Source organism: Haliotis rufescens, unplaced genomic scaffold, assembly GCF_023055435.1.
Source record: "Haliotis rufescens isolate VD_foot unplaced genomic scaffold, xgHalRufe1.0.p SCAF_56, whole genome shotgun sequence".
Taxonomy (NCBI): Eukaryota; Metazoa; Mollusca; class Gastropoda; order Lepetellida; family Haliotidae; genus Haliotis; species Haliotis rufescens.
In genome coordinates this window covers 2299100-2321610 of record NW_025964290.1, presented here as the reverse complement: position 1 = coordinate 2321610, position 22511 = coordinate 2299100, and the positions used below count along the sequence as shown (strand labels likewise).

Here is a 22511-nt window from a genome sequence, read left to right as displayed (position 1 = left end):
CATCACAGTGACGTCATAGCTCACACCTTCACCTTCACAGCCGGTCAGGGCATTTCATGACTGGCAGTGAGATGTGGCATTCGTGTTTGGACGTAATCAGTGGGTAAGTTATTAGTTTTTAAGAATCGCCAAGGAAATTAGATGACAGAGGTAGACACATTTCTTGGAAGGCAAGAACATGTCCTGCTGTCCCGCTATTTATAGTGTTTATGTGCTATATATAGTTTTCTGAACATCATTCTGTGTTTCAGCCTCGAGTGACCAGAGTCAGGATCCCAGCAGGAGAGAGAGGGTTGCACAGATTCCAATGACAGTCTGATCTACACGGTAGGTGGGAGAACCCAGCAGGTGGTAGATACTGTCACTGTCCAACTTGGACAAGATGTGGTCACATCATCATGAAACAAATATCAGCCAGAAAGCTCACCCCACAAACCTTCATATAAACAGAGACTAGTATTAACAAGTTGATAAATGTAACCGATGAGTATGTTATAACATTGAACTGACACTACCACCATCAGGCTCAATCCACCAAACGTGTCTAGCCACACAGCGTACATGAACAACAATCTATTTGTTGTATATTGATGATAGTCACTTAAGTGATTTCTCAAACACTAATCTACCTTGTATTTATACCTCAACAATAAAAAAACATAAATCAAATTTAATTCATCAGTGAATATTTTAAAAGGCAACCCATTTGTTGGAAGCCAAAAACTTGTCGTGCTGTCCCAATATTAATAATGTCTATGTGCTTCATATAGTTTTCTTAAGAGCATGTTCTGTGTTTCAGCCTCGAGTGACCCTAGCCAGACCGCGAGGACATCAGTGACGACCACAAAAAAGCCTGCTTCACAGGGTACGTGGGAGAACACAGAAAGTGGTAGTTCATCCCTCAACCCTTCATTCATATATATATATATTGGTCAGATTTAGTCAAATCTAAATATATTTTTTCTATTTGTATACTTATCAGGTATTACTATTTAATGCATTTACTGCTGTTTTTTGTCAGAAAGAGGAACTGTGAGAGGTCCAGCTGCTGAAGACAAGTTGTTCCAACCAGTAACTGGCAGCACCCTCGCAGTCAGCACGTGACGCGGGAGCGACGACGTCACACAAGATCACATAACTGCTTTGTCATCTCCACAAACGGACGTGTATCCACGGTGGAATACATCTGACTGTTTTCTAGCATACCAAGCTTGTTCTTCACATCATCGTTTGCTCACATATTGTATTCTCATACATATTTTATAGGTAAAACATTTATGGTGTATCACTCCACCCTCAGTAATCTTAGAGCGGCGGCTGGATGGGTGGTTAAGTTTAGGCTACAGTAGCTAACCATGCAGCTGTAGAGTAGGCAGTCCAGCGCCAAACAATGCCATGCTCCAAACACATCACAGTGACGTCATAGCTCACACCGTCACCTTCACAGCCGGTCAGGGCATTTCATGACTGGCGGTGAGATGTTGCATTCGTGTTTGGACGTAATCAGTGGGTAAGTTATTAGTTTTTAAGAATCGCCAAGGAAATTAGATGACAGAGGTAGACACATTTCTTGGAAGGCAAGAAATTGTCCTGTCTGTCCCGCTATTTATAGTGTTTATGTGCTATATATAGTTTTCTGAACATCATTCTGTGTTTCAGCCTCGAGTGACCAGAGTCAGGATCCCAGCAGGAGAGAGGGTTGCACAGATTCCAATGACAGAGTCTGATCTACACGGTAGTTGGGAGAACCCAGCAGGTGGTAGATACTGTCACTGTCCAACTTGGACGAGATGTGGCTACAGGGGTTGAAAAATACCATTGCCCGACGCCCGTGCCAAGTAAGGTTTAGATGTCGGGCGTGTAATATACGTTTTCTAGCATGCCCGTGGACAAGTAGAGCACACAAAATGAACTGGGTCAAGTTTCACGCGAATGTAATCATGTGATCATGTTACGGTATTTGATTGGTTAATATTTTGTTAGTGTCCCAGACTGACAATTAATTTGCATACAGCTACGCCAGTCAACCAATGGGATTAATACATTTCGATGTCAGGCAGGTCAACAACGAGAACCAGGCTTGTTTCATTGTTAAATCGTAGTAACACTTCCATATATGGCACATGTTTCTTGGAAATTGTAACGCGAGATTGAAACATTTTCCGACTTTAGATGCTTCGTTAGGCCTAGCTTTGACTTTAACGAGTGAAAGTATGGCATTTATTTAATATGTGTTTCTTTTCATTGTCAACTAAAGTTCATTCGAGGCGTCAATAGCGATAACCTGACCGTGGTTGCTGTAAATAACGGCGAGTTGTGCGATCTATCGACCCCTTTACGCACGATTTCGGCAAAATTGATCTAAACTGTATTGAATGAAATTTTAAATAAAATTAACAAAATATGCTTCAAACATATGTCAAGGTACAAACGTGATTTTTTTATAACCAGATAGTAATAATTGGATTTAATTGCGGAATTTGTTTAAGGTATTTCCTGTGTTGCGTGCAGGTGGTAATGTTTTTGCGATGGGGAAATGACATCGTGTCAGTGACTTGAGTTTACTAAAAGTGTATATAAGTTTTGGGAACCATGTGTTACCGCACACAATAACCGAGTTAGCGCTATATTGAAGAGTGCAATAGCGAGGGATCACTGTAAGTAAATCTGTTGTTTCAAATAAGTAAGCTAGTAAAGGACAGAGTAGTCTCCCTTTGCCTCATTAGCACCCAGAGGGGTATCTGCAATAACAATTTATATTGCCAGTACCGCACATGGCCGATCATGTCTCAGCGGTCTATTTTAAGTTTCTTGGCGGTGGGAACGAACTTAAAAGGAAGGCAGAGGGAAATTCCGAAAGTTGTATATCGGCAAAGAATAAGAAGTATGACGAATGTAAACGAAAACGAACATTCATCGCTGGGTGGAAAGACCAGTTTCCTTGGGTTGCGTATGATGACACAGCGAAAGTCATGAAGTGCACCATTTGTTTCAAGTACCCAAACATACACGCTTGCAATCGTAAGAGAACGTTTATTGATGGATGTTCAAATTTCAGAATTTTATTCTCAGTTCTGCAGCAGTAACATTTTACTGAATTTATTAGCTTGATTTTGGGCTAGTACATTTTAAAATAGGGCAAGAGAGAATGTTGGTCATACTTGCCCTTGGTCAAGTAACATTTTAAATAATTTTTCAACCCCTGGGCTACATCATGAAACAAATATCAGCCAGAAAGCTCACCCCACAAACCTTCATACAAACAGAGACTAGTATTAACAAGTTGATAAATGTAACCGATGAGTATGTTATAACATTGAACTGACACTACCACCATCAGGCTCAATCCACCAAACGTGTCTAGCCACACAGCGTACATGAACAACAATCTATTTGTTGTATATTAATGATAGTCACTAAAGTGATTTCTCAAACACTAATCTACCTGTATTTATACCTCAACAATAAAATAACATATTTCAAATTTAATTCATCAGTGAATATTTTAAAAGGCAACCCATTTGTTGGAAGCCAATAACTTGTCTTGCTGTCCCAATATTAATAATGTCTATGTGCTATATATAGTTTTCTTAAGAGCATGTTCTGTGTTTCAGCCTCGAGTGACCCGAGACGGACCGCGAGGACATCAGTGACGACCACAAAAAAGCGTTCTTCACAGGGTACATGGGAGAACACAGAAAGTGGTAGTTCATCCCTCAACCTTTCATTCATATATATATTGGTCAGATTTAGTCAAATCTAAATATATTTTTTCTATTTGTATACTTATCACATAACTGCTTTGTCATCTCCACTAATAAATCTTACATTTTGTTAGCATTCCTTGTTTGTTCTTTACATCATGTTTTGCACAAAAATATGTGAATTGTACATAACCCAGAACTCTTGTTTCTGATGAAGGTGAGAACTGCTCGGACAAACATCCAACTGAGTCAACGCAACTTATCAAAGGCTATGAATTGTGTTTCCAGGTATTTACCTGGGTCTCTGTATTTTGGGGTCCATTACCCTCAGTAGCAAGTTTGGGTCGATCTTAACTCCCATACTTTAACACAGGCTAATGACGGTCGTAGCGCTACGATCGCTTTGTGGAACAGGCCTCTGGCCATGAACATGGGGGCTTCAGGCACCAAGATGTGTCCATCTTCCTGAGGCAAGGGAGTTAACTGACTATAAAAGTCCAGTTTCCATCCGGAAAGAAAGAAGCTTAGTACGCCAGGGTGGAAACTGGAACTTTCTAGTCAGTTAACTCCCCTGCCTAAGGAAGATGGATGCTTCACACTTCACTTGGTTTCTGAGAAAATTAAATCCTCATTTGATAGGTTCAGAAGCCTTTCGCATGTTACAGATGCTTTCTATGCCACACTGGAGAAAATCAGCCAGACGCTCGAGTGTTTCAGCAAAATAGAAATGTCAGTTACTTAGATATGTAACAAGCAATCTACACATGATTACACTTAATGATTCAAACAGCCATACTTGTTCCTTCCCCTAGGAATTGCAGTGGTAATTAATTGCATCCACTGTTTTGTTTCTCAATAAAAAATATTGTATGAAAAAAATTGTACGTCGAATTCAAATGTGTATGGATTTGTACAAAATTTCTGTACAAAAATTCATGGCTTAATTCCTCCTCCCCCCCCTTCCATTCAATACAAATTAAACTCTAAACATGATCCACTATCTGCCTGCATATGCAAGTATAGAGTCTGCCTTTACACCTTTCCTTCACTGTATTATGAAGTCAGGAAAATAGTCTTAATTGAAGCAGATTATCATGAGAAGGGGGGATAACTCTATAGTTACTGTCGATATATAGATCTTGAATATGGGGACTTATTAGGAAATGTCTCCAACAGTTTCCGTTTTTAAGGCAGAACCTAAATTCAAGGATTTTTCAAGCCTGTGTGAACCCCAACATCTTCACAAAAACTAACGAGTACATCTCCCATTAATCTCATCACACAGATAGCAAATAACACCAGTCACCAGACCAGCGTTCAGTGAGTCTGGTTTGTTAACACATGACAGATATATATAAGTGTTTATACACAGCAGGGTTACTTGATGCTGGCATTACAGGGATGTATCCACACCAACAGAGGACAATATTCAGCCTCAGTCTGCAGCAAATGTCAGTAAAAATTCCCAAATGGGAATTAAACACTTCCCAGTTCATGCTGTTATGGTTTGGTCTAATTGACTTAAAGAGGATGCTTAGTTTAACATTGTTGTATTGAATGCAATGTTAAAATACCTCTGAAAAAATATGAACAAAATAATGATTTTCCAAATTTGGTTGTCAAGGAAACTTTGCCTGGAATCCTGGAAAAATCCCTGCAGTAAGACATCTTGCATCCCACTGGTGTACATTGCTAATTAACCACTAAACATCACCTACAAATACAGGTAGACGTTGATACAGGTAGACGTTGTTGATGTATGTACTATAATGCTGTGTTGTATAAAGAAATCTAAGCACCAAAATCTGAAACAAAAAAGATCTCGCCTGCAAGATCTGTTCCTCCATAACATACGTCAGTCATACCAGGGTGAATATTTGCTTGATTTATAGCCAGTCGCTTCTATGGACTGTTTTCTGTGTAACCATGGTGACATGGCTTCAAACAGACCTTGATAGCATAAACATTCAAATCATTAACTCTCTATAGATGAATGTTTAAGTAAATTTATCAAATAACTTATCAAGTAAATTAATCAAAATATGTAAAAAAATTAGGTCTCACTTAAGAAAAGTAGAATATTTCCAGTCCTGCTGAAAATTTCCATTTTCCATCAGACATGAAATAGCCTATCTCAAGATTTGCTCCTCATCAAGAGGGGTTAAATATAAATTCAAATTGCCATAATCCTAAGTTTTTGAAGAACGTGTACAGGAGGAATATTGTATCTTATTTCAAAAGATCAAGTCGACAGTTCAAACTTTAACATTCCATCTTCATCGACAAGACTTTGTATCAAGCAAATAATTAACCCGAGTATTCTCATCATGCTCATTGATCAACCAGAAACATCAACAAAAACTCTTCAACGTTGGAACTCATGCAGTGGGAACTAATCTCGCCTGGAGGATCAGTCGATGGCTACACGTTTTCTTCACTCTCAACTTTCTCTTCCTCCACTTCCTCCTGCTTTTTCCCGTCAGGTTTCTTAGGTTTGTCTCGGACGGCAAAACTCAGAGACTCCTTGTCAAACTTCAGCAGCATGATCCCCAGCTCTCCGTCAAATCGGTTCTTGGTGACCTGGGACACAAGTGAGTGAGTGAGTGAGTGAGTTGGGTTTAACGCCGCTTTTAACAGTATTCCAGTTATATCACGGCGTGTCAGCTTAATGTGGGAGGAAAGCCCTAAGTGATGCAGGTCTTAGACGTTTACCACTTCGGTGAAACCCACGAGCACGGGTATGGTGCTGACAAACCTAGAAACATAATCAGAGCCAACCGGGATTCAAACCCACAATCATAGGTTTCTGGTGTGCCCAAGGAATGCAACTCTGCACAGCGAATCGCGGCGCCTTAGACGACTGGGCCACCTGTGCCCCCAAAGTGAGTGAGTGAGTGAGTGAGTGAGTGCGTGCGTGCGTGGGCACACTTAATGGGCTATGAAATAAAAATCAAGTGGAAAATAGATCCCAGGCCAGTGAAGAGCAAACACTTGAACCACTTGGCTACTCCATCGCCCATATTAGCTGGAGATAATCATTCAAGGACCATCTTCAAGCAAGGGAGTCAAATGACTGTAAAAGTCCAGTTTCCCCCCATGCGATTCTGATTGTACTCGTCCAGCTAAAATATAACACAATTATTCCAGCCTAGTTTGGCAAGGGTTGAAACTGGACTTTTTACAGTCGGTTAACTGCCTTGTCTCAGGAATAAGTCAACGACCAGCTTGTAGTACAAATAATTCTATTTCAGAAACCCAGCCAGCCACACTCAGCAATATTCCAGCTATATAACAGCAGTCTGTCTTAAGACAAGCATGGTCGCCTATTATGGCAAGCATGGGTTGCTTAATCTACCCGAATCTTCATGGGTTATCATCCAATGTACTAGCTCAAAACAAATATTACGAGTCTTCATAAACATACAAATCGGTTGCTGAAGACCAATTCACCCCGGATGTTCGCGGGTCAGTTCTGCATGTAGTTGACGTGACCTCTCACCTGCACATACTTCCGTCCCCGCAGAGAGCTGAGTCGTTTGTCCTGCAGGAGGAGGACATTGTCGGCCTCCTGGGAAGCCTTGGCGCTGCCGAATATCGATGCCGTCGTCAGCTCATCCGTGTCCTTCTCCTGGGATACAGAGTGAGTGAGTGAGTGAGTGAGTGAGTGAAAGAGTAGGTGAGACCTGTATTTATCAACTTGTTTACCATGATGGACACCCAGCACCCTATCAGATACGCCCGTGAAGTGAAAGTTGCTTAATGCTAGTCTGTAATCATCTTCCCGAGGCAAGAGAGTTAACTGACTATAAAAGTCCAGTTTCCACCCTTGCCGAACTAGGCTGGTATTATGGAGTAACATTGTAGCTGGACTAACGAGTCTATGCATAGTCCAATCAAAATCACACACCGAAATCGAAATCCGGTTCGTAAACTGTCGTGCAGATTTCGATCGATTGCAGGATTTGCAAAGCATGTGCACCGCCAACTCATTGTCAACAGATATTTTCCAAATCTTTTCATGTTTTTAATCAAGGTGCTCACGTGATTTGATGCATTTCGTGATGGAAGACCCGGTTTTTTTTCAGAATATAGATCTTGATTATTGAGCAGATCATCCTGATTGGGCGCCACCATTTTGTGTGAAGCAACGTAAGTGAGACCAGAGGTGGAATCTGATTGGTCCATAGGAGTGGCTTAGAAGGGACATAACTGGTAATAGCAACTGGTGGTGCTACGATCAAGCCCAGTGATTCCAGCCTAGTTCAGCAAGGGTGGAAACTGGACTTTTAAAGTCAGTTAACTCTCTTGCCTCGGGAAGATGGTCTGTAATATTCAAGTTGAATCTGATGGTCTGTTAATCTGGACCAGGCAAAGCTGTAGTAGCATGACGCATGACACCATCCTCCACACTGCCACCACCTGAGCTTCAGAATAACAGTCCCTGACAGCAGGGCATGGATTATTTGGGGCTTCTTAGCCCCAGGTTCCTTACAAGAACAAAACCCACCTTCCTGGGATGAATGACGAGGGAGACATGACAGTTCATTGTCGTGGCGAAGCGTCTGAAGGCCGAAATGATCATATCCTGTCTGGTGAAGCGATCCGTCATGTCACCATTGACGCCCATCATGAACTGCAGGTTGTCGACGATGATGTGGGCAATGTCGTGGACATACACGGCATGGGACATTGTCTGTGAACAGAAGACAGGACATTCAGTAAATTTAAGAGTAACAACACTTTGAAATATTTTCAAAATAACTTCATAGAACTGGGATTTTTTAAAGAAAAATAATTTGTTCCTCAAGTTTTAAACACAAATATTCATTGTACGTCTCAATGTCCTGAAATAATTGTGAAAATGTTTTGTGAAAAGAAATCAAACTTCCCAGCTCCTTGATTCAGATCAGCATTTGAACATTTCTAAGCAGTGGACAGACTAAAGATCCTGTTGCGAATAAAGTCCCAGGAGTATGTTGATTGGTTCAGCTCCTAAGAGGGGTGTCAGTTTAATCCGCCTTTACCAGTACTTTATATTTATTATTTAGGCCTAAAAGTAGGGTGTTGTTCTACTGCATGTTGTATTATTGATTTGTTCATTGTTTTATCCTGATGATAATCTTCATGTTCAACCATGAGACTACACAAGGGTCAGGTAAACCATGAAACTACACAAGGGTCAGGTGCTCACCTCGATGACCCTCTTGATGCTCTCCTGGCCGTGGAAGGTCATGAAGAACATGGGAAGCTCCTCAAACCAATTTGCCCAGTGGTCAAACTCGTGAAGGTTCTTGGACAGATTTTTCCTGAAATCAACACAGAATAGATGTCAAAACAGAGCACCTGTCAACACAGAATAGCGGTCAACAGAGCACCTGTCATCACAGAATAGATGTCAATACAGAATAGATGTCAACACAGAGCACCTGTCAACACATTCCATCATGATCATTATCTGTGTCAAACATGTGAATTAATATCTAATGTGCAAAAACATGTCCTAAATACAATAGCATTGTTTGTTTCTTGTTTAACGCCACATACGGCACTATTCTAGCCACATGACGACACATTACGGCCTGTAAACAATCGAATCTGGTCCAGACATTGATATCATGAGCATCGATCTACGCAATCAAGTGATCGATACTGTGAGCAACAATCCATTCTGTTACAGTAAGATGACACACAATCAACCAAGTCACCAAGTCAGACCACCCACCTCTTACGACCATAATAATTGCGTCTGGACCAGACAATCCAGTGATGGACATCATGAGCATTGATCCACACAATTGGGATACGATGACATGCATCAACCAAGTCACCGATCCTGGCCACCCGATCCCGTTAGTCGCCTCTTACGACAAGCAAAATCGCCTCTTACGACAAGCATGGGTTGCTGAAGACCTATTCTACCCCGGATCTTCACGGGTCGTCATCATCATATATTAGCTCCTAACAAATATTACGAGTCCTCGTAAACGTACATTGCAAACTGGGTGAGCATCATCTTGCCAAGTCGAACATTGTTGATTTCAAAGCTACCCCACATCGTGTTCACCTGTAAAAGAGAGAACCTTTAGTTTACATAAATACAACAAAAATAGCACCAATTATACAACACAGAGGTTTCCATTACAGTCGAACCTTGTGGGTTCGTGAGTTCGTGAGTGAGTGCGTGCGTGCGTGAGTGAGTGAGTGAGTTTGGTTTTACGCCGCTTTTAGGAATATTCCAGCAATATCATGACAGGGGACACCAGAAAAGGGCTTCACATATTGTACCCATGTCGGGATTTGAAACCAGGTCTTCGGCGTGACAAGCAAACACTTTAACCACTAGGCTACCCGACCTTGGTTTCGAGACATCAAGGGAATGTTACACTTGGGTCTCCCAAATTAGTTCGAGACAACAGGGAATTTGACACAACTAATTTCGACACAACGTCATTTTCTAAGTGGTGGCCAATTTGAAATGAATGTCCAAATTCAGTGTAACATCCACTCCATAACACATGTAATGTACACTGTTAAAGATTGTGCATCATTGTCAGAGGTGTATGTGGACTCACCCCCTGCATGCAGAGGTCGAGGGAGTAGTCGCTCATGAAGGTCGTCTTCCCCGACCCTGTGGGACCGGTAAACACAGTCAGTTCCCCCCGGCGGTGCCCCTTCAACAGACGGTTCAAGGCTGGGTAGCGCCGCCACTGGAACAGACAGACAACATACATGAATGTGTGGACAGGTGCCCTCGTTGACAGGTGCCCTACTCTACTTTGACAGGTGCTCTGCATTGACAGGTGCCCTGCATTGAAAGGTGCCCTACTCTACATTGACAGGTGCTCTGCATTGGCAGGTGCCCTGCATTTACAGGTGCCCTACTCTACATTGACAGGTGCCCTACTCTACATTGACAGGTGCTCTGCATTGGCAGGTGCCCTGCATGTACAGGTGCCCTACTCTACATTGACAGGTGCCCTACTCTACATTGACGGGTGCCCTACTCTACATTGACGGGTGCCCTACTCTACATTTACAGGTGCCCTACTCTACATTGACAGGTGCCCTACAATGACAGGTGCCCTACATTGACCATGTTCCAACATCCTGTGCCTATGGTTCTTGGCTACATAACGGATCGGGTGGTCGGCCTTGGTGATTCGGTTGGGTATCATTGTATCCCAGTGGCGTGGATCAATGCTCATGATATCAATCACTTAATGTTCGCATATGGCGCACTTGGTAAAGCAGTTTGCAAAATTGAAACAAATTCAGTTTACAGTGGTAGCCCTGGGACCGCACACATTAATTACCGACAGTCTCTAGGATCCACAAGTACCTATACCAGTGCTTTCAGTGACTATATATATATATACAACGGAGTAAAGACAATGATCATGTGTTTTTTTCAAGTGTTCCACAGGCTACTTATGAAGATATTTAAGTGTGCAATTTGAAATTTATGAGCGCAAACGAGAATACTTTGATCCATCTTTGAAGTTTGAGAATGTCATTTCACTATGAGATACCCCCTTCCTTTCAATGAAATCTATAATAACCTGTTCAGCTCCATACTTTTACTCCGTATTTACCTGACAAAGAGGCAAAAGTAGCTCTGAAACGTTAAAGGATATAAAGAAGTTGTAATCCATTTAAAAAAATATGTCATGTATACTTTGTGGACCATACTGTCGATTAAACTTCATAAGTTATCTATGTTCATGGTCCATGCGTTTGTCCAGTTTACTGTTATGAAGGTTCATTCACCCATGGCTTCATACAATGAACATTTTGCTACAAAATCACTTCTCAATGTGTCAGTCAGGCACAAGGCACGTACAGTAAACTAGGGTTATAACAAACTCAAAGGGACAAACATTATTGTACTTATATAGCAACGTGCTGCTTGTACTAGTCTGGACTGATGCCAATTTATAGTGCCAGCCCACTGAGATACCATTCCGCAGTTTAACATGAATACCCCACTCGGACACAGTATACTGACTCCAAGCCGACCAGTCCTTGTTTTAGGCCCTTAATGCCAAGCGTCAGACAGGGTAACAAGTACCATTGTTTAACGTCTTTTGGTGTGACACGGCCGGGGATCGCACCCCGGACCTTCCCCTCTCCGGGCGGACGTTCTTCCACGGAGGCGGTCAGTTCCTATAAGCATATATATATAGCATATACAGCATGGATGGATGGAACCAAGAACAGTTTGTCATAAGCGTGTTCGTTATAAACGTAGTGTACTGTATTATAAACATGCCCCTGGAACTGTGATACAGGGAATTATGAGAACCGTATAGCTGACCTTGACCCCCGAGACCTGTTCCACGTGGGCCAGCTCGGAGAAGACTTCCTGTCGGAGTTGGGGGAAGGACACGATGGACTTGTGGCTGAGCGGCTTCGCCTTCGACAAGATGGCCTTCAGACGCAGCCCTTGGTTTAAAGCTCGGAACGGGCTGGGGTCTTCTGCCGTAGGTCTGCGATGAAACATGTAAGTCTTGATCCCAGAACATTCATCATACCCCTTTAAACTTTGTTGTTTAACACGTTTCACGCCACACTGACCAATATTCAAGCAAAATGCCTACAAATAATCACATCTGGATTCCAAATCCAGGGATTCACGTTCACTTATGATCCACGTCATTGGGGTATGATGATGATATGTTACCAAGTCTGAGTCTGAGCATCTAATTGATTAACTCTTGCCTCTTCCGAAAGGCATACGTCAGTGGGGATGTACCCTAACCCGTTATCCCCACGGATGAATTTATCAGTGACAAAAATGATGCAGTTCCCTATTTTATCTCATATCATATGTTCCCGTGTTTTTTCAGGTGAACAATTGACTTGACTTTGCATTTGTTTGTGACAGGTACTACAGGTGGGGCAGGATACGCTCACCTTTTCGAGAACACCTGATATCATCACTATGTGATAGTGATTTATAAACACATGGTCATGATATAGTCGGAATCATACAATTGTGTGCTTTATGCAGAGATTTCTATTGGATATGGAAAGGGTTTTGTCGCAATATTTACAACAAACAGAAGCCTATGAGGAGGGAGACTTCAAGCCCTGCAACCAGCATGAGGAACAGAAATGCCTGGGAACTACTGCGGCTCCATTGACCAGTGTCCAGCGGTGCTCACCTGATGACGAAGCATCTCTTGTTGTTGAGTTTGTTGGCGAACTGCTTGGCCCCCGCCCACGCCCGGATGTCGTCTCCGAACCACAGCAGGATCTTCTTGAACCTCTCCAGAGAGGGTAGCACCTGGCAGCGAGTCGGGATAACTTTAAACTTGGTTGTTGCATTTTTGTTTGTTTGTTGTTTAACGGCACACTCAGCAATATTCTAGCTATATGACGAGCTGTAAATAATTGTGTCTGAACCAAACAATCCAGTGATTGATATCATGAGCATCGATTAACGCAATCGGGATATGATGACATGCATCAACCAAGTCAGCGAGTCATACCACCTGATCCCGTTAGTCGCCTCTTCCGACAAGCATGGGTTGCTGAAGACCTATTCTACGCCATCAGCATACATACAATGAAACGCTATCTGTGACATCACTGAGTCTGAGCATCTGATCCATTAAGACAACTGGACCACCCATGCCTCTCCTCAAGTCACGGACACTGGGAACCCATTGTATCCCTGCTTCCCCAACAGGCAGCTACAGTTCCACATAAAACAGCCAGCTTCAGAACAAGTCGGAATACATTCACAACAAGACCATCATCTCTCACCAGATCATCTCCATGGAGATCAAAAAGGGTAATTCTGATCACAACTCACCTCTTGAGCTAACACTGCATACCCCCGTGGCAGTGACAGCGCTGGTACCTTGGTTTCCTGATAAGCCGCCATGGCATTCAGCTCACTGGTTGTCATGACAACCTCTTTGGTATCAGCGCCAATGGTGTTCCAGCCAAACAAGCCGAGGGAGCCAGTCCTGGAAGGAAGTCCAGACAAGTTTCACACACAGCACTACATTTCATGTGTTGTAATCCAAGTGAATGAGACATGGACCTTACATCGGTCCGCAACACTCAAGCACAGAGAGTCTGTACCGAAACGTCGACTTTACCGTAAGCTCCATAAATTGTGTCTACTTTGTTATGTACAAATATAAACAAAAATGAAGACATAAAATTGTTAAAAATTAGTAACAACATGCAGCAAGAATCTCCTCGTTCCTACTGAATGTACCTTGGCACCGATGTCTCTCGAAGCGTCTTGGCGCCATCTGTTTCTGCAAGTCTACAAGTAATCTTCTTCAGGCCCAGCACCTCCCCATGCAGATTGTGGTAGGGAAACACCAGGCATCGGTTCTCAGGATTGTACTGCACTCCAAACTTCTCCAGAGTCGACTTGTTGATACTCTAAAATAGAAATTGGGAACTCAGTTAAGTTTCTTCAAATGCCAATATTACTCGAATTGTGTGGCAGATAACATGCTATAAAACATTCACAAACTCTGGTTTAAATACTGGATTAGATTGAAATCCTACACTTGATGAATGTAATGTTTCTGGTGTAGGTGGGATAATATGGGAGTTGGTCGGATCCTATGTCTCATCTGTAGTTGTTCACGACAAGTTGTCTCCCCCTACCTTAGAGGTCACTGCAGGTTTGCTTCCCTTATCAATCGGCACCATTCTCCCCTTTCCGTAACCTGCACGAAGACTCGTCCCCGTATTGATGAATGTTGTGTGCGAAAACACGACAAACCAAGCAGAAAGCGCATATGACTTCAAGCACTCCGGTCAAAGAATCCCCCAGGAATAATTTGTGATTATGATGTCTTGCATCTACAAATAAACCTGAGATATTATACTGTATGACTGAACACATATTACTGTAAGTCCCCATGTGTTTAAATAGCATCTGGAATACTTTTGATATATGAGGGAAATGTAAGCATGGTAAGTGAATCATTACACAACGAGTTGACGATTCTTTTAGTTACCTAGAATGAGGGGGCTAAGAAGGGGGGTCGTCTTATACACAGAGTCGAACATCTTACATTTTTTTTCCAGTTGTTTCACTTTCAGCTTCCACTGGCGATGTCAACCGGTGTCCAATAGCCAGCCCAGCATTTTACAATAAAACTTTGTATTTCGTCCTAAATAACTGTTCCAATAACTATTTCCAAACATAAACATGATTTGTATCTGTTTTCCTTGAATAAAGTTAAATCTTTTCTGCAAATAAAGTTGAAATGATCCTCGCCCCGATCCAGATTGTCAAACCAGCTGACACGGTAAAACAATCAACATCTGTGAGTAGAGAGCCGGAAGTACCGGTAAGAATTTGCATATTGCACATGTGACCTAACATGTGACAACCAGCGAAGCTGAAATCAATTCCCATTGTTTTAACAGTTGTATTAACAACTGTTGGAGACGGTGCGGATAAGTGATTGTGGAATAAACAAGCTGAATGTGAAGCAAACATAAGCCTAGTTAGTTACAACATAGTTAATAGGCAATTAAATTACTCACCACTGTCTCTTATGTTATTACTTCATAAATGAATTTTATTTTACTGGCACCAATTTGGTGTTGCACCGTGTAAACACAAAATAGCGACGTGTGCTGGAGTTACGCACGCGACCAATCATCATAGAAAAAACAACAACGCAAGATAAACATATTTTTATTACAAATATAAGGTTTGTGTGCACACATGTGATGTGCTTCATTCCAGGTCGCTGTATACACGGAGTATAGGATTTTGGGACGATTTTGAAGGCATGTACGGGGGGGTCATCTTATACGAGGGGTCGCTTTATACGGTATGCCCTTTTGCATTCAGATGGAACCCAATCGCAAAAATGGCCACGAGTGGGGCACGAGTCGTTAAGTGGCTTCTCCTGGAATACAGGTTCTACTTCACCAAAACAGAACCAGTTGGGACAGTGCGGTTTTCGTAAGGAGCCTTCAGTGCAGATCGAGAGATATCTGCAGGCTGTGATTGGAGGATATTGTGTAAGATTTTTATGTCTTTTAAATGTACATCCATCCAGTTATTAAAACTGACCATGTTTTCTATATTTTTTCAACATGATGAGTTATGCTGAATGTGACCACAGATACTTTCAAGTAGCTGACATTTGGTGCGGAACTGGGGGTGGTGTATTTAGCTTCCTGTACTCAGAAAAGGAACTGGCTGAGTCCTTTTTTTTGTTTTCATTGCTGCTCTGAGGCCAAACTGTGCACACACGTACAGGTAGTAGCTGTTGAATGCTTAGTTATTTTTTTTCAAAAATACAATGTTACTATAGAAGTCACAAGAAAACATTTGGTTGTGTGTAATCAATTATCAATAAATACTGTCGACCCCCAGACCAGCTCATAACAGAGTTATTTCCCCTACCTGGCAATCCAGGTCACTTCGGAGTTGCTCCACTTGTTCTTCTGTAAGATCCTTCACCGGCAGGGTGTCTGACCAAGTTTCCATCACACGAGACAAGTCTTTCTTCAGATGCTGCACACTGTCCACGTCCTTGAAGCACTCGTAGATCTTTCTGCAGAAAACACATGACTTGATAATGCCTGCAAATCTGACCCAAAGCCTGGAAGACAGGCACCCACTTCAGTCTACACTATAGTATAAGTTGTAGCAGGATCACGAGGGTACATGGGGTTTTATGCATCCCATCTACAGCTCGTGGTATAAAACCTGCTACAACGAATTTATCTTACCGACATGTTCTCATGTGACACTGTAAAAGAATTAACACTAATTCAAAATTGATAGATTGAGCCGAGGTTATCTTGTGATGTGTCATGTGACTTCCATTGACTTAGATAAAGCGTGCGGGTCTTTGCTTGAAGCGGATTTATCCTGCCTCTCAGAAATCCACATTCAGCCTAACTTGCTCATGGTGGGGTACAAGAGATTTATTCCCTGCTGAGAAATGTATTACTCTCCAAGGCGGGATACACAGTATTGAATCAAGACCATGTGGACCAATCAGATCTCATCATGCTAACATGGAGGTATTACAATGAGACTTAAATAAGGAAGACCTCATATTTCAGTCAACAGGATCTTATTCAGACACACACGTTACTGTTAAATAGCAATGTTTAATAGACTAAACAGACTTGTGTACTGTGATCACATTGTTCCTAATCACATTGCGCTAATCATTAAAGACCAGACACCAACTGGTTCCCCATTCATTTTTGGACTTTTTCCTTTTTACTATAATCAGTCAGGGTGGCCTCTTTGGGATGTGGATTTTCAATTCCTACTGCAAGACCCGGTTTTTCGCGTGCGTGAACAAAGTCACTGAAGTGCGTGTAAAAGGACTTTGAATATCCTGTGTATTGGTGTCACTTCACCGTTAGCACTTAGTTGATAATTACCATGGTTCATGCAAAACTGGCACCACAAAAGTACCTTTTTAGGCCATTGTGGGGTAAACATCAAACCCTATTCATGCTTTTCAAGGCTAAAGCTTGGACACCAGTAAGCCTTAAAACAGATTTACTTGTTCATTGTTAGAATGACTATTGGCAACAGCGGATCCAGCAGTTTTAAAGGGAGGGTTCAGTATCAAATTCCTCTCTCTGAGTGTGCATGTGTGTCAACATACTACTTTGTTTTCAAAATGGTAACAGTATTGTGGCCATGTCTGTCCCTGATGACTTCGTACAAGACTTACTTTTTCTTGAGGCTTGCTGTGAGCGAGATGTTGTCCTTCAATTCATGCCAGCCACCAAGCTTCCCACACGCCCCACACAGGAAGTGACCTGTCGACAAGGTCAAAGTGGACATTACCACGACAAGACAGTCATGAGGAATACAAGAGCGCACATAGCAGTGTTTCCATTATTTAAACGTTAAAACATAACCTGGAATATCAGACACAGTCAGTCCCAAGGACCGGCATGAATACTATCAAAATAAGTAGGACTACAACAGAACTCACAATTCTCCTCACATACAAAATAACAGCATCAGCACATGTCACTCTGTAGTCAACACGAACCTAAATACATCCTGAAGGTTATAAAGTAACACCCTACAAGCCATCTTCCCGAGGCAAGGGAGATAACAGTCTTTAAAAGTCCAGTTTCTACCCTTGCCGAGCTGGCCTGGCAATTTCTCGACTCGATCGTAGCGCCATCAGTGGCTATTACAAGTTATGTGCCTTCTATGTACCCCCACCACCGTATTCCACCTCTCATATCACTTGCAATTGCTTCAAATAAAATGGTGGCGTCCGGTCAAGACGATCTGACCGATTATCAAGATCTATCTTTAACAAATGTTATATTTGGGATATAGAGAAACTCACCCTCGTGTCTTTTGATATCAAATATATCAACACGAGTTGAATTTTTCCACTTTTATAAACTCGTGTTGATATATTTGATATCAAAAGACACGAGGGTGAGATTTTATTTATCATCCAACATCATTCTTTCAACTTTTTCAATTTGAAGACAGTAATTAGCAGTGTCTTCAGTGTAAAAAGTACTGCTAACAGCTTCAGTAGCAGAGCCATTAGTGATGTCATTTGATTGTGACGTCATGGTAACCAGTGACATCACAATGGTCTGCAAATGTGATGTATTTCATTGCAGCGATATCTACAGTGTAGATATCGCTTGATCTCATCCAAGCGATATCTCCTGTGGGAGCCAGTTTTGGATGATAAAATACTTTCTTAGTAAAGTAGAGATTCTCGTATTATGGGGGGTTGGGTCCTGTCCAGGATTTGAGCCCAAACTGCCAGATTGAGGCACCTAATTGCCAGCACACAAAGTCAACAATCTAACCCATGTACTCTCATGTGTTTTCAGGACCAACTGTTTGAGAGGAAACAAGCAACATGGTGAAGCCCAGGACAGGGCGCAGTTTCAGGAACTTGATTAAATTGCACCAGGTGTATGTTGACATGAAAACCTAGTTGCACCAGACAAAACCAGGTTGCAACTTGGTCCCATAAATTTATCAAAGTTGAGACAGAGATGCATAAACATGATAAACATGATAAACTGGTCTAAATATGTCAAATCTCAGACGTCTGTGATGCAGTATGGTAAATAAAGCTGAGAGGTACTGAGAACATTCAAAGATAGATGCTGTGGTGACAAGTAAGGGTTAGTCAGACAAAAGTTCAAAGCCAAGTAAAGGCTGCTGTGTTTGTTGGTTTGTGTGTTTGTTGTTTAATGCCGCACTCAGCAATATTCAGGCTATACAAGGTCCGTCTGTAAATATTCAAGTCTGGACTAGACAATCCAGTGATTGACATGATCACAGATTGGGATATGATGACATGCATCAACCAGGTCAGCAGACCTGACCCCCCGATCCCGTTAGTCGCCTTTTACAGCAAGTATGGGTTGCTCAAGACCTATTCTAACCCAGATCTTCACAGTATACAGGTATGTAGGGTGATGTGGACCCAGTAATTAAACACCCCATATAGTGAGTGAGATGTGCTTACCACTGCTTTGAACAACACCTAGGTTACAAAACATAATGTGGATGGACAGCACAAAGTGACTAGGGTACCTTTACCACCCAGGAGTACTATGGTGCGAATACACCAAGGTTCATAATCAAGACAAGATCAGGAGACCCATGAAGATCCAGGGTAGAATAGGTCTTCAGCAAACCATGCTTGCCGTAAAAGGCAACTAATAGGATCGGGTGGTCAGACTCGCTGACTTGGTTGATGCATGTCATCGATCCCAACTGCATGGATTGATGCTCATGATGTCAGTCACTGGATCGTCTGGTCCAGACTTGATTATTTACAGACTGCCGTCATATAGCTAGAATATTGCTGAGTGCGGCGTTAGACAACAAACAAAAGAAACCAAGATCTGCGACCATGGAAATACGAAGGAAGAGAACTCTGCACAAGTTACCTAAGGGGCATTAGACATCTTGAGTGTTGAGTGTGTGAGAGTTGGGTTTACGCCGCGGGAACATCATTGTGATGACACCAGCAATGGGCTTCACACATTGTACCTATGTGAGGAATCAAACCCAGGCCTTCAGCTTGATGAACAAATGCTTCAACCACTAGGCTACCCAATTTCCACCAGTGTGAGCTAGTGAGTTTTATTTTTACGCTTCTTTTAGCAATATACCAGCAATATCACGGCGGGGGACACCAGAAATGGGCTTCACACATTGTACCCATGTCGGGATTCGAACCTGGGTCTTCGGCGTGACGAGCGAATGCCTTAACCACTAGGCTACCAGACCGCCCCTCCACCAGTGTACTACAGAAGTAAGCATATGTACTTACCAGTTGTCATATTAATATACAATTTATCTGTTGCACAAGATCCTTTCTTCTTATTTAATTTAGGACAGGCTGTGATGAAACATGTGAAGCCTTGTTCAAACTTCATGTCACTCTCCGCCAAGAACTTCTGAATCTCGGACGTAGTCACAACATCCTCTTCAAGAAAGTTGATGTTCTTTGTAAAATGTCGACATTGAACATAATGAGGTAGACAGGCAGTCGGTGATGCACAACGCCATGCACGACTTCTTTGGTTTGTAATTGCACTTAAACTTGTTCTGTTATAGCGTGAAAATATTCGTGAAAGACTAGAGTGACGTAAGCCCTGATGTGTGGAAATATTCCTCAAAGGCACTGAACATAGATGTGGTTTTAACCGTGACGTAAAGGAGGTAGGATGGCAAGTGTGTTTCAGGAAGAACAAGGAAAGAGTCTGTTCCTTTAAAGAAACTCTGGCAGCTGTGGATCCCATTAACTGCAAATAATCAGACTGACAATCTAAATGTCCATCAATGTCACAGACACCTCTTGTCAGACTTATGTCTGATTGACAAAGACTGATGGTGATATCATCACAACACATGTTTGAATTACTATGGAAGCTTCGAACACATCTGGGTTGAGTTCCAGCCTCTTGAAATGTACAGGAAAAACCATCATTTCTACAGTGATACTTTGGATATTCAGTCCATGTTTGTTGTTTGATAATACTTTGTACCTGGTAATACAAATTACGCAAGTGTGTGTTGCACACATAACTCTCATTATGGTGATTTAAGCATGTGTTTGTGCGGGAGTTTGAGTGAACACTTGTCCTTATCAAATATTTCTTGATGTACGCTGCGTTGGCAATTCTTGGGCAGGACTTCATGGTTTGCTGGTTAGCTTTCATATCATCTACAACAGCTGATCCAATGTTCCTGGAAATAGACAATACTCTTAAGTCAAATGTAATAACATATATATATCATGATATATAAGATCCGGCAACCATGCAGTTTACTGGTCGCAGCCCGAGCACTACCATCCGCTCAAATACCACTCTATAGTGCCACCATTGTCTCGCTATACCGTTACCGTGCCTCATGCTCCGGTGACACTCGCTTCAAGATCCAACACCCCTTTTTGGTCCTTAGGGTTAGCTTGCTTAGGGCAAGGGTTAGCCATAAATTCTTACTTTTTCAAGCATTAATCTGGTTCATCTGATTGGTCAGTTATGTTGATATAAACAATCGCGGGTGTGACGATACATGCATGCACAACTCATTGTTTACTGGATTACGCATGCATGTTAATGGGGTGCTAATGACCCGTTAAACGAGCACTGATTACATGTGATTACATGTGATAGAGCGTCAGCTAATTAACACATTAATTAGCCAAGCCGGTGTGCCGGCGAAGGGCATTCGACACCGCTAATTGGATCTGAACAAGTGCACCCGGTAAAGTGCACTACTCCCAAGATCCCAAACATAAAAGATTTCTAAATCTGAGACAGACCATATTTGGGATCCACTCTACGAACTAGATCACCAATATTAACAGAAAATGCAGCGATAGACACAACCGGGAAAGACTTCCGCCGGTATCACCCCTCCAAGGCATGCATTGCCGCTAATTGCTTTTTATCGTATATATTTCTGAGGGGGGGGATACGGGCGGAAGTCTTTCAATGAACTGCGGACTAGTTGGACAAATATGGCCAATGGCGTCCGTCCATGAATTGCATTAGAAAAAAACCACTTGGATTATGCAATAAGTGCATTGACACTGCCACTGACTTGCAGACTAGTGCAGCTAATGCTGAGACAACACAAAGTCCAACCTTCGCACCGACGTAAATGATCCGATCGTTAACAAACTGGTAATGTATCACGTGTAACTTTTGAATGTCATTCCCATAAATGCACGATGTTTACAAATCTACACCAGCAAAAACTCAACTAATATCAGGAGTGAAGTTCTATTTCAGCTTGCAATTGGCCAACTTACGTTCATCATTTTCAAAACAATCTGTAGCAACAACTGTCATCGTGCATGATGGTTTCACTTCAGCCCTTTACAAGGTGCTTCTTGCAGAAATGTTCGTGCCATCTGATACCACGAGCACTGAGCCCGCCAGAATGCACCCGAGACTAGCAAGGGAGGTAACTCTCCTCTCGTTTTACTTTCATGCAGACCACAGTGAAAAATATTGTGAATTCAAAAATATAGAAAATTCAAAACGAATGGCTTTATACAATATTAGTGTAGAGCCTGAGACGTACGAGCACCCCCGAAAGGACGTAAAATTATGGCGTAAGAAACGCCCATTTCGAAAAACAATAAAGTAATGACTAATGTTTTCTTAAAATTTACTTACAGTGGCTTAGCACTCTTCCAGTGTATAATATTTATCACAATAGAATGGAGCTATAGCTAATTTAAAACTTGTCAATGCTTACATTATTTACAGTGGAAAATTCAAACTTATCAATTCACGTGCGCCTTGTATAAATAAACGTCA

General features: G+C 42.0%; 1 protein-coding gene across 1 annotated transcript; it reads right to left on the bottom strand.

Annotated features, from left to right (window-relative positions):
• Positions 1-2006: 2006 nt before the first annotated feature.
• LOC124141715 (twinkle mtDNA helicase-like) lies at positions 2007-22143 on the bottom strand. Its single transcript, XM_046509784.2, has 14 exons — positions 21998-22143; positions 20006-20925; positions 17402-17489; positions 16105-16255; positions 13936-14108; positions 13522-13678; positions 12869-12990; positions 12019-12190; positions 10277-10411; positions 9695-9768; positions 8896-9010; positions 8212-8397; positions 7204-7332; positions 2007-6284 (listed from the first exon to the last, which is right to left on the bottom strand). Exons 2-14 carry the CDS (start codon positions 20895-20897, stop codon positions 6126-6128), a joined length of 2553 nt encoding a protein of 850 aa, XP_046365740.1. The 5' UTR covers positions 20898-20925; positions 21998-22143; the 3' UTR covers positions 2007-6125.
• Positions 22144-22511: the final 368 nt, after the last annotated feature.

Excerpts from the sequence above, each read along its gene's own strand:
- LOC124141715 (XM_046509784.2), bottom strand. The coding sequence starts at position 20,897 with ATGAAAGCTAACCAGCAAACCATGAAGTCCTGCCCAAGAATTGCCAAC. Across the intron at positions 10,412-12,018 it reads AACAGGTCTCGGGGGTCAAG|TGGCGGCGCTACCCAGCCTT; the intron begins GTCAGCTATACG and ends TGTCTGTTCCAG. Across the intron at positions 6,285-7,203 it reads GGGGACGGAAGTATGTGCAG|GTCACCAAGAACCGATTTGA; the intron begins GTGAGAGGTCAC and ends CTTGTGTCCCAG.